The 13,255-nt window shown below is 43.7% G+C and overlaps 1 protein-coding gene across 1 annotated transcript in view; it reads right to left on the bottom strand.

The window, feature by feature from the left end:
- The window catches only part of PDGFRL (platelet derived growth factor receptor like), a 68,081-nt gene that overhangs the window by 53,180 nt on the left and 1,646 nt on the right, over positions 1–13,255 (bottom strand). Inside the window, exon 2 of the mRNA XM_008977313.5 lies at positions 307–604. Within this exon, the coding sequence (XP_008975561.1) occupies positions 307–604 (298 nt within the window). The remainder of the gene's footprint in view (positions 1–306; positions 605–13,255) is intronic.

The raw sequence follows: 13,255 nt of genomic DNA, 5'->3' as shown, positions 1-13,255 counted from the left end.
TAATAAAGACAGGGTTTCACCGTGTTAGCCAGGATAGCCTCGATCTCCTGACCTCGTGATCCGCCCACCTCGGCCTCCCAAAGTGCTGGGATTACAGGCATGAGCCACCGCACCCGGCCTGCAATTGTTTTTATTAACTGGGTAAACAAATAAAATCTATGACTTTTGCCCTTTGAGCTTCTATTTTTATGATCTATTAGGGTAAAATGGAACATGTCAGAAACAATGTGTAATAATAGTTAAGAAGGAATTTTGTTAACTATTACAAATCCTCAACCCTACACAGTTTTAAAAAAAAATGCTTACCTGAGGCGAGAGTCCTTAAACGTGTCCAGATACGCAGGGTAGCTCCACCCAATTCTACTCCCTTTACATCGAAGCTCTACAGTTTGCCCCGCCAGCAGACTCAGGGTAGCGGCGGGTTTCTGGAAGCGACCTTTATCCAGCACTTGCATCATGATAGACTGTGTCTTTGGTGCTGAATTGGCTGAGTCCCTGTCCTTTATTTTAGGAATTTTGGGCTTCACCTTCTTGTTGGTAGGTTTGATTCTATTCTCTCCTGGTTCTTTTGGACGCTTGTTCTTGGGAAGGTGTTGGCCAGTAACTGCACAAACATAAGGAGAGAGAAATGCGCTGTAGTAATGGCATTTTCAGAATATTTGAGGCCAATAACTATTTTTTTTTTTTGAGACAGATTCTTACTCTATCGCCCAGGCTGGAGGGCAGTGGCATAACCTCAGCTCACTGCCACCTCCACCTCCCAGGTTCAAGGGTTTCTCTTGCCTGATCATCCTGAGTAGCTGAGATTACAGGTGCCCGCCGCCACACCCAACTCATTTTTGTATTTTTAGTAGAGACCTGGAGACAGGGTCTCATCACGTTGGCCAGGCCGGTCTCGAAGTCCTAACCTCAGGTGAGCTGCCTGCCTTGGCCTCCCAAAGTGCTGGGATTACAGGAGTGAGCCACCATGCCCAGCCCTCATAACTTTTAGGTAACTCTAGAAAAGATAACTTTTTAATCCTCCCCTCCTCAATATTAGTATCCTCAATACTGTTTTCAGTGAAAGTCATGTAATGATCATTTTTTGATTCTTTAATTTTAAAACATTAAAAATATATTTCAGCTCCAAAGATATTATTCAAATTCAGCAAAACAGTTTATGTATGAGCTAAAATTTGCCCTTAGAAAACAAAAATATTACTGCCTGTAGTTCACACCGTCTCATAGTCTCCAAGTGGTCACACAAAACAGCAGAACTAAAGCCATTCAAGGCTGTTTGTTTACTTTGCAGTCTATATGTTGTCACTATTCATTTTGATTCTACTGTTTAAACACAGAAATATGTAGCTCCACAGAGACTGGGAACACAAACTGTGCTGAAAGTGCACGCAAAATATTTTGTGTTTAACGTTAGAAACGGAATCTCACTCTGTCATCCACACTGGAATGCAATGGCATGATCCTAGCTCACTGCAGCCTTGAACTCCTGGGCTCAAGTGATCCTCCTGCCTCAGCCTCCTGAGTAACTAGGCCTACACATATGTGAGACCATGCTGAGCTAATTTTTTTTTTTAAGATGGGGTCCTGCTATGTTGCCCAGGCTGATCTCAAACTCCTGGCCTCAAACAACCCTCCCACCTAGGCCTTCCAAAGTGCTGCAACTGTACGTGTGAGCCACTCTGCCCAGCCAAGATTTTGAACCACAGTGAACTTTCTCTCAAAACAAATGGTAAAGCAGACATTACATTTGTCAGGGGCTGGCAATGTCTAGATAGAATAAACTGTTTATCATTAAAGAGTAAATACTAAATGTATACTAATCTGAACCTTAAATATAAATTATCAAAACTCAACTATAACTGTAAGAACGATTTAGAATTTCACTAACAAAATGTCTCTGGGGAAGGAGTATTTTATCACCAACATTGTTGAGAGTTGCTGGCAGATAGTGATAATAAAAAGCTAACTGACTTTAAGTTACTTTTATTGTCATTTTTGCCTTCTCTATAAGTAAGGCACCCTTATTGCCTGCATCCAGGGAAGAGTGCCCCCACTGTTCTGCCTGTGGTGGGCCACCAGACTCTAAAAATCTCAGCTAAGCCCCTTGCAGCCACACAGTTGTGTCCACTCAACAAGAATGAATAGGGGACTGTAGGCCAGGTGTGGTGGCTCATGCCTGTAATCCCAGCATTTGGGGAGGCCAACGCAGGTGGATCAGTTGAGGTCAGGAGTTTGAGACCAGCCTGGGCAACATGGCGAAACCCCATCTCTACTAAAAATACAAAATTAGCCAGGCATGGTGGCGCATGCCTGTAATCCCAGCTACTCGGGAGGCTGAGGCACGAGAACTGCCTGAACCCGGTAGGTGGAGGTTGCAGTGAGCCGAGATCGCACCACTGCACTCCAGCTTGGGCGGCAGTGAGACCCTGTCTCAAAAAAAAAAAAAAAAAAAAAAAAGAAAGAAAGAAAGAAAGAAAGATAGGAAAAGGAAAGGAAAGGAAAAGGGACTGCAGAGTTTCAGTTTCACCATCTGTCTGCAGAAGCTCAAAGGCCACCTCGATAGATACCCGTAGAATTACAAAATTTTCAAACTTATGAGATCCTTAGAGATCATTTAGGTCAAGCCCTCATGTTGTAGATTTAAAAACTAAAGGAGGCCCTCCCTGAAAAGTTGAATAAACTGTACAGAGACACTCAGCTGGTTAGTGGCAGAATGTGAGAGCAGAAGTCAGGCCTCTGATTCCTATTCCAAAGTGCTCATTTCACTACATGAAGATAAACATTCTGTACATATTTTGAATAACCACACAGCCCTTGGCCAATTGAGAGAATGACAGTGCATTTGTAGAAAATGGGAACATGTGATAGATCAGGAGAAAAGTATAATAAAAAACACAATTGATTTGGACTCAACTGTATAATGATGAATTTGGTTTCCTTTGTGTGTCGCCCTTTGAAACGGGAGCCATGTGGCCTCCACTCTTAGTTCAGTCTGGCCCTGACTGTAGAACCAATCCTGCCCTTGGGATCTCTTGGCTCAGTGTCAACAACCAAGTCTCACTCTTTGGGCTTCAGTGCCTCAATCCCTGAGCCCTGCTCTATTTTCTATGATTTCAAGTCCAGCTATGACCTCTTTCTTCTCGTAGGCCCGAGTCTCTTATTCCCTTCTTTCCCCTACTAAGGTTCCTCTTGGTTATAGGCCTTACTGAGCATTCTCAATCCTTCCAGGAAGTAGAGCTGTGACCTTGAACCCTAGTCTCCAAGGCAGAACCCCCAACATCTGCTGTTGAATCGGCTGTTTGCCCATTATTCTGCTGACCCTGCACATGTGGTTTATTACCCTGGGTTCTAATGATAGGTGGGGGTAGACAATGGTTCCCATGCATACGCTCCCAGCCTCCTCGAAGGAAAAGCACTGCAACAGTTGGGAATGTGCCAGACCAACAAAAGAACATTAATCCAGCAGTATCAATTGTGAAGCATCAGCCTCAGCTCTGCAATAAGGTAAAAGTTAGTTTTTTTCTTAAGATAGAAAATAATAGGCCAGGCATGGTGGTTCACACATGTATTCCCACCACTTTGGGAGACCAGGTTGGGAGGTTTGCTTGAGGCCAGGAGTTCAAGACCAGCCTGGGCAATATGCTAAGACCCCATCTCTACAAAAATTAAGGGAAAAAAAATAAGTTTAATGTGGTAACACATGCCTGGAGACTGAGACTGAGACTTGAGCCCACAAGTCCGAGTTTATGATGAGCTATGATTGTACCACTGCACTGCAGTCTGGGTGACAGAGCAAGACTCTCTCTCAAAAAAAAGGAAGAAAGAAAAAAAGAAAAGCCTACCATTATCATGCCCAAGAAATCTGTGCCCCATAAATACTTTAATGCCTGTGAAATTAATGAACCTCTGGATTAAGGTCTAATTTGGTATTCTGTGTATCATGTAACAGGAATTCAAGCTACCAGAAATGACAATCACCATCTGTAAATCCTATGGAATTTAGACAAACAGAGCTACTTGTCTGACTTCTAAGCTATCACATCTTGTGTATCTATGTTACTCAGGAACATCAGATTATCTGATTTTGGAGATTATGCATCCAAATATTTGCTATTATCTATGCAAAATAATTTCACCTTTTGACCAAATAGCCCCACCAGCTGATGTAACCATATAGCTGGTCCAGCTGCCTGACCACAGAATTGGCCTGTGGTTTGATGGTAATGATGCAAAGTTAAAGGAGCCAGCCTAGTGTCCCCAAAGATACCCAGACGGTACTGGAATTGAGTGACTCCCAAATCCCATGTCTAACTGTTTAAAAGAATATCACTCTTCAGCCTAACTATGTCAATTGGTTATTTTTCAAAGACCTAAAAAATACAAGAATTCATACTATAAGTGAACGTCCATTACCATTGCATTTTTGAGACTATTGCATCGTATAATTTATAGAGAAATAGGTGGCAAAATTCAAGAACCATTAAATATCATTACTAGCTTCAGGTCCAGGCCTGCCACTTACTGGCTGTGTGACCTTGGGAAGCTACTTGCCCTCTTCTGTTTCACTTTTCTCATCTATAAATTGAGAATGATATGGTAATAACTACCTCATAATAACCGTGGGAGTTAAATGAGTTAATATGTCAAAAATGCTGAAATTAGCAACTGACCTACAGTAAGTGATTGCTAGCTAAGTGCTATTTGTTTTTTTATGGTTGTCACATGAGATCTCTATGATAAACTTGTGGTGGAAACAAAGCAGATATTAGTCTTTTTAATGTATAGATGCCAAGTAGTTCACTCCAGGTCATCAAGAAGGTAGTGAAAAAACAGACCCTCTGACTCCAAGTCTAGAGCTTTCTCTGGCTCATGCCATTGCCTCTCCATCCACTTAGAAATTAGTATATTGTTGCTTTTTCACTTTATTTGCACATATCTCATGCACTATGAGATTCTTTGTTTGATGTGACATGGAGTTCCAAGCCAAACAGAACTTGATGCTGGGGATGAGAGCCCCCTCTTCCTGGAAGAGCTGCAGGTGCTTTTCCAAGGCACACACTGGATCCCCTCAGTGAGGAGATGCTGGTCAAAACCTCATCTCCAGCTGGGTGCAGTGGCTCATGCCTATAATCCCAGCACTCTGAGAGGCCAAGGAAGGTGGATCACTTGAGGCCAGGAGTTCAAGACCAGCCTGGCCAACACAGTAAAACCTCATCTCTTCCAAAAAATACAAAAAAAGTAGCCAGGCATGGTGGCACACGCCTGTAGTCCCAGCTACTTGGGAGGCTGAGGCATGAGAATCATTTGATCCTGGGACACGGAGGCTGCAGTGAGCTGAGATCGCCCCACTGGACTCCAGCCTGGGCAACAGAGTGAGACTCTGTCTCAAAAAAAAGAAAAAACAGACAAAAACCCCAAAACCCTTATATCCAAAATAAATAAACAAATGTTACAAAGCAAGAAGGAAGCAGGAAAAAGGACCATGATTATTCATCATCAACTGAGAATCACAATCAAATCTTATTCATCAAAAGTGACCTATTAGCCTAATTCAATAGAACTGTGTTGGAGGAGAAAACAAATTCATTTGAAGAATCATTGACTGCAGCCTGGATGAGATTTCTTGTTAAGCACATTCATTAATATCAAAGCGCAAGAGCTGTTGGGTTTTCTCCTCCCTGATGGGCAGTAAAGCCGAAAGGCCATCCCTAAAAGTAGCTCCCCAGTTAACCACACCATATATTTTTCTGAGCCACTCAGTTGCTTCCCAGTTAGTTATATACACTGAGAGAAGCCACTCTCATTTTTCCATTTTTCATGAAACACCCCACAGGAACACACACACTTTTCCAAGAACAAAGCTGAGAAGGTGGGAAAGCGATACTATGGAGAGGAAAATGTAGCAAGATGTAGCGAGCCCTTCCTTTCTCTATTCCTTTGGAGAACCCCACTCCAAAAAACCCACCTACTGTCAGAGATTCGAACCAGAGAGACTCCATCTTGAATAGGGGCTGGGTAAAATAAGGCTGAGAACCACTGCGCGGCATTCCCAGGAGGTAAAGGCATTCGTCAGAGGATGAGACAGGAGGTTGGCTCAAGATACAGGTCACAGACACCTTGCTGATAAAACAGCTTGCGGTAAAGAAGCCGGCCAAATCCCACCAAAACCAAGATGGCCACGAACGTGACCTCTAGTCATCCTCACTGATCATTATATGCTAATTATAATGCATTAGCATGCTAGAAGACACTCCCACAAGCGCCATGACTGTTTACAAATGCCATGGTAACATCAGGAAGTTATCCTATATAGTCTAAAAATGAGAGGAACCCTCAGTTCCAGGAATTTCCCGTCCCTTTCCCGGAAAACTCATGAATAATCCACCCCTTGTTTAGCATATAATCAAGAAGTAACCGTAAGTATAAGCAGCTGAGCAGTCCATGCCACTGCTCTGCCTATGAAGAAGCCATTCTTTTATTCCTTTACTTTCTTAATAGATTTGCTTTCACTTTATTTCTATGGACTCACTCCCAATTCTTTCTTACACGAGATCCAAGAACTTTTTCTTGCGGTCTGGATCAGGACCCCTTTCCGGTAACACTACCACTGTTTAAAGTATCATTAAAAAAAAAAAAAAAGCAGTTTCTGAGAATTAGATCCTTCAATGCCAGGATAAAGACCTCAATCTGAAGGATTTTCCAGAACACCTGTTAGAATACAGTTGATGACGCTCTTCTTGAAAAACTCGATTCACATGGCTCGCAGGACCCTGTGCTGCCTTGGTTTTCCTCCTGTGTCACTGACAACTCTTCAGTCTGTGGCAGCTCTTCCTCATTTTCCTTACCTGCCTGATCACTCCTCTCTAACTACTCTCCACTCTCTAAGTGACCTCACACAATCCCGTGACCCTTGCAGCATTTATATGCTGAAAGCTGCCCTAGCTCCTGTCCTGACCCCGCCTCTACACTCCAGATCTAAATATCCTGTTGCTTATTCAGCACGGCCACTTGAAAGACTAGTAGGCATGTCAAAGTTAGCATCTCCAAAATTTAGCATCTCAAATTTAGCATGTCTGACCTCTGAATGCCCCTTCAGACATGCTCCTTCCTGATGCTCCCTTTATCAGCAAATGACAATTGCTCAGGACAAAAACCTCCAAGTCTCACTTGTTTTAAATTTTCCTCTCCTAAGCCACATCCAATCCAGCAACAAATTCTTTTGACTTCATCTTGAAAACAGAGCCTGAACTCAGCCTCTTTTCCTTCCATTCACTGATACCACCCTGGGCCAAGCCACTTACCATCCAGACATTTATACTATCTCCTAAGCAGCCCCTGGCTTCCACTGTATCACTCCTTCGGCCATCTATGTGGCTATAAAGGGATAGCTGAGGCTGAATAATTTATGCAGGAAAGAGGTTTACTCAGCTCACAGTACTGCTGGCCAGAAGATTCAAGACTGGGCATCTGGTGAGGGCCTCAGGCTGCTTCCACTGGTGGCACAGGTGAAGGAGAATAGGTGTACGCAGAGATCACACGGAGAGAGAAGAAGCAACAGAGAGGGGAGGTGCCAGCCTCCTTTTAACCAGCTCTTACATGAATTAATGGAGCAAGAACTCACGCTATTAGTTCTATTACCTCCAGGAGGGCAACAAGCCATTCATGAGGGGTCCGCCCCCCATGACTGAAACACCTCCCATTAGGCCCCACCACCAACACCGGTGATCAAATTTCAACATGAGGTTTGGAGGAGGTCAAATATCCAAATCATAGCATTGCACCTCTGGCCCCCCAAAACTCATGTCTTTCAAATACTGCAAATTACAAGCATCCTTTCCCAATAGTCCCCCAAATCTGAACTTGTTCCAGCATCAACTCAAAAGTCCAAAGTCTCATCTGAGCTTGAGGCAAGTTCCTTACAGCTGTGAGCCTGGAAAATCAAAAACAAGTCTTGGCCCTCCCCACCCCTCTAACTTTGCTGGGTGAAGCCCACATGGCTGATCTGACAGGTTGGAGTTGAATGTCTGTTTGTTTTCCAAGGTGAGGGTGCATACTGCTGGTGGCTCTCTAATTCTGGGATCCCCACATGAGCCCTGTTCCCATGGCTCCCCTAGGCAGTGCCCTGGTAGGGACTCTCTGTGTTAGTTCTGCCCCTGTAGCAGGCTTCTGCCCGCACACTCAGGCTTTCTGATACATCCTCTGAAATCTAGGTGGAAGCTAAGCCTCCATCACTCTTGCATTCTGAAAAGATGCAGACTTGACAACATGTGGAAGCCTCCAAGGCTTTTTTATAGCTTGTGCCCTCTGGAGCAGCCTCTCTGTTCTACTTATTGGCCTCTTCTGCTCTTATTCGCCCATCTGGAACCACACCTGGGACCTTTTAAGTGAAGGCTAGAGCTGGTGCACCTGAGATAGGGGCAGTAGCATCCCGAGGTGGTGCAGGGCAGAAGAGCAGCAGGGCCTGCCCCACAAAACTATTCTATTCTCCTGAGTCTCTGGGCCTGGGATGGGAGGGGCTCCTCAAAGATTTCCAAAATGGCTATAAGGCCTTTCTCTTACTTTCTTAGCTACTAGCACATGATTCAAGCAGTCTCTCAACTGTGCCCTTGGATTCTTTTCCTGAAATGCTCTTTCATTCTCTGCCACATGGCCAGGCTTCAGATTTTCCAAACTTTTACCCTCTGCTTCCCTTTTCATAATAAATTCTACCTTTAGGTCATTCCTTTGCTGCTGTAATTGATCTTGAGCCTAAGTTTTTTTTGTTTTTTTTTTTGAGACAGAGTCTCACTCTGTCACCAGGCTGCAGTACAGTGGCCTGATCTCAGCTCACTGCAGTCTCCTCTTCCCGAGTTCAAGCGACTCCCCTGCCTCAGCCTCCCAAGTAGCTGGGATTACAGGTGTGCACCACGACACCGGGCTAACTTCTCGTATTGTAATAGAGACAGGGTTTCACCGTGTTGCCCAGGCTGGTCTCGATCTCCTGACCTCATGATCCGCCTGCCTCCCAAAGTGCTGGGATTACAGGCGTGAGCCGCCCTGCCCAGCTGATCCTAAGCTTTTAAACCCAGCCACACCCACCACTACTTGAGCACTTTGCTGATTAAAAATTTCTTCTTTAGGATACCCTAGGACATCACTCTTAAGTGTGGCCTTCCACAAATCCCTAGGGCATGGACACAATGCAGCCAAGTTCTTTGCTAAGCCCTAACAAGGGTGACTTTTCTCCAGTTCCCAATAAGTTATCTGTTTCCATTTCAGACCTTGTCAGCATGAACTTTACTGTCTATATTTCTATCAACAGTTTAGTCACAGCTATATAACCAATCTCTAAGAAATTCCAAACTTTCCCTCCTCTTCCTGTTTTCTTCTGAGCCCTTCAAACTCTTCCGATTCTCTGCCCAGTACCTAGTTCCAAAGCTGCTTCCACACTTTCAGGTATCTTTATAACAATATCCCACTCCTTGGTACCAATTTTCTGTGTTAGTTCATTTCGCATTGCTATAGAGGAATACCTAGGACTGGGATGTTTATAAAGAAAAGAGGTTTATTTGGCTCATCGTTCTGCAGGCTGTACAAGAAGCATGGAACCAACATCTGCTTCCAATGAAGGCCTCAGGCTGCTTCCACTCAGGGCAGAGGGCAAGGATAACTAGCAGTGCAGAGATCACATGGTGCGGTGGGAGGAGGAGGGAACAGACTCTCTTTAACAAGCAGTTCTTGCTGGAAATAATACAGAATCCACACATCCCCAAGGGAAGGCATTAATCTCTTCATGAAGGATCTACCCCCAAGGCCCAAACACCTCCCATGAGGCCCTACTTCCCACCACCACCACCACATGGGGGATCAAAATTCAACATAAGATGTGGTGGGGGCAAACCATAGCACCTATCTTTGAAAACATAAATCAAATTATGGGTACTTCTTCGTTCCGAAGCCTCCAGTGACTTTCATCTCATCTAGAAGCAAGCCCTAAATCTTCCCATACCCTACAAGGCTTGGCCAGCTCCTGTCCCATGCATCACAGCCACAGCCACACTGGCAACCGGTACAAGCCCATCTTGAAGCTATTGCCTTTGTGGTGCCCCTGGAGTGCACAGCTATGCTTTCAGCTACCTCTGGGGTTTGCTTCCTCGTTTCAGGCAGGCTTATGGCTATCCATTCAAACAGCATCCTCACACCCCGCCTCAGTCCTCTTCATGTCTCACCCTGTCTTACTGGTTGAATTGTGTCCCCTAAAAAGATATGCTGAAGTCCTAACTCCCAGGTATCTGTGAATGTAACCTCATTCGGGAATGGAGTCTTTGCAAATGTAATCAAGTTAGCATGAGGTCATTAGGGTAGGCTCCCCTCCAATAGGACTGATGTTCTTATGAGGAGACACACACACACACGTATGAAAATGCCATGTAAAGACAGACACAGGGAAAAGATGGTCACATGGCAACAGAGGCAGAGATTGGAGTGATGCGGCCACAAGCCAAAAAAATGCCAAGGGGTTGCTGACCACAACCAGAAGCTAGCGGAGGCAAGGAAGGATTCTACCCACATCTTAGAAGCTGTGTGGCACTGCTGACACTGACTTTGGACTACAAGCCTCTGGACTGTGAGCAAACAAACTTCTGCGGTTTTAAAGCCTCCCATTCTGTGGTACTTTGTTATGGCAGCCCTAGGAACCTAATAGACCCTGATTCATGATTCTCAATGCCACTTACCACTTCCTTAAATTGTATCTTTACTTCTTTATCTTTCCTCTCCCTTCATTGAGCACCACAAAGAAAGGGTTTTAAAACCTTGTCTAGGTTTGAAAACCATCAGTCCTCTGAGCACCAGATCTCTCTCTCTTGCCCTCAAACTTTTCTCTTTCTGTGTTTTAAGGATCAGAAATGGTTTTGAATGTCAAACATGCCAGCCAAGATCCTAAATGCTTCAAAGCATTCATTATGTGCATTGATAAACAATAAGGAACTTTAGAATTCTTTTTTTCATTAAAATATTTCTGTACTAATTTTTACTCTTTTTTTTCTCAAGAATAAATGAAGACACAAAAGTGTCAAAGGCTCTTGGTTAGAGAATCCTCGTCATTGTGTCTCTGTCCTTACCTTCTTAGAGATCTGGCTATATTGCTCTCAGACAATAATGAATGTCTGTAGTCCTCCAAGAAAGAAACCCCTTTCACCAGATGCAAAATAAACCCAGGTTACTGAAGACCAGATTAGCATGGATCAAGGTTCTCATGTTGTTCAACAAAACTTGCTGCACGAATCAATATTAACACTTCAATGTTTGCTCCTGACATTCAATAAAAATATGTAGGTAATCAAAAGTCAGGAAATACTTGTGATTTTATACTTTTCAATGTGAAAATAGAAGCACCCTATTAATAAACTCGGTGGCATGTATTCCATATAAATGCTGAAAATCAGGTGCTATGATTGACGTCTCAAAGTGGAATCTTGGATTATTTATTACCTGTTTTCATCCCTCAGTTTCATGCCATGAAGTATTATGTGCCTTTCCAGCTCCCCATCTTCATGAGGAGAAAGAACATTACTTCCAAAAATTTAAAGCATTTTGTCATTGGGAGCAGCCAACTTCACTGGGTCACAGGCCAGATGTTCACCCCCATACACACTTGCAGGGAAGTCTTTTCCTCTTAGAAGGCTGTCTTTGGCTAGTTGTGGTGGCTAGCACAAGTGGAAGTCGCAGTGAGCTAAGTTTGTGCCACTGCACTCCACCTGGGTGACAAAGCGAGACTCTATCTCAATAATAATAATAATAACAATAAAATAATAATAAAGACTGTCTTTCAGATGTGATCAGAAAAACTAAAAGGCAGTGAAACAAGTTGAGTCGGGGGCCTTATGTCTGTAGTTTGTGCTTTGGGATGGCCCTGAAGGCAGGATATTCCCAACCTGCCAATCTGAGACCAGCACTGGAAGGGCCTCCTGTGTAATCCACTCTCCTTAGTAGCTCCTGGCCACAACTCACGACACAACTCAAAACCAAAAACCATTCTTAATAGGTTTAGCCAAATGGTTACATAACTTAATGAAGCACTATGTGTTCACTAGTGTATCCATAAATAGTCCATATATTATAGATATGTGTACTTTTATTTTATTTTTATCTTTATTTTTTTAAGATGGAGTCTCACTCTGTCGCCCGGTTGGAGTGCAGTGGTGCGATCTCGGCTCACTGCAACCTCTGCCTCCCAAGTTCAACCAGTTCTCTGCCTCAACCTCCCAAGTAGCTGGGATTACACGTGCCCACCACCACGCCCAGCTAATTTTTGTATTTTTAGTAGAGACGGGGTTTCACCATCTTGGCCAGGCTGGTCTTGAACTCCCGACCTCGTGATCCACCTGCCTTGGCCTCCCAAAGTGCTGGGATTACAGGCATGAGCCACTGTGCCTGGCCAGATGTGTGTACTTTTATAAACAGAATCTTCGTGCTATTATCACCTAAAATTTATGAACTATTTCTTACATTCAGTCTGTATTCCACTTTCTCCAATTGTCTCAAAAATGCTTATTGTTTGTATGGATTACACTTAAAGAAATGGTAAATTTAGTCAAACGTTTGTAATAAACTCACATGGGCTGGGTGAGATCCAGGAGACAGAATGGAAGCCACTTTCTGAGCCTCTAAGACTGGCAAGTTGGGTATAAACAAAGGAATGGCTGATTTGAAATTATTTTGCCTGGCCATCTCCTGCCATATTCAAAAAATGATACTACAAATTACATTTCTGCCTTTTCAGCAGTTGCATACAAGGGCCTGCCAGTAGCATTTTAATATTGCATTTTACAAACTGAACTCATGGCAACTTCTCTCTGGGCAGAGTTAAGTGTTACTCTCCCAGTAGAAGCTCTGCCTACGTTTTATTAAGCAAAGCTCTAGGCTGAAGGACCCTCATGCTCAACTTCAAGTACCACAACTATCTTGGATTTTGCAAACTACAATGCGGTATTTTTTTGGCAAATGTAGTTTCCTAGGAAAGAAAGGAACTGGTCAGGATGAACGAGTGGATAAAAATGTGAGCCAGGTCGAGCTGGCTCCAGCATGAAGTTGCATAACAGCAAAAGCTACTTTTCCACTAAATCTAAGCAAAAATTGTGTTGTAGCCCAGGAATTTCAAGAGAGGCTTGAGGACACCAGGAGGCACCCAGATGAAACATGTACTGTACAAATAACACCCATGGAGTGAATAGAGCAAACAAAACATTTAAATGCTAACAATAATATATAATAC

The sequence above is a fragment of the Pan paniscus genome, chromosome 7 (genome assembly GCF_029289425.2).
Source record: "Pan paniscus chromosome 7, NHGRI_mPanPan1-v2.0_pri, whole genome shotgun sequence".
NCBI lineage: Eukaryota > Metazoa > Chordata > Mammalia > Primates > Hominidae > Pan > Pan paniscus.
The sequence above is the reverse complement of the archived record's forward strand: the minus strand, read 5'-3'. Positions and strand labels throughout refer to the sequence as shown.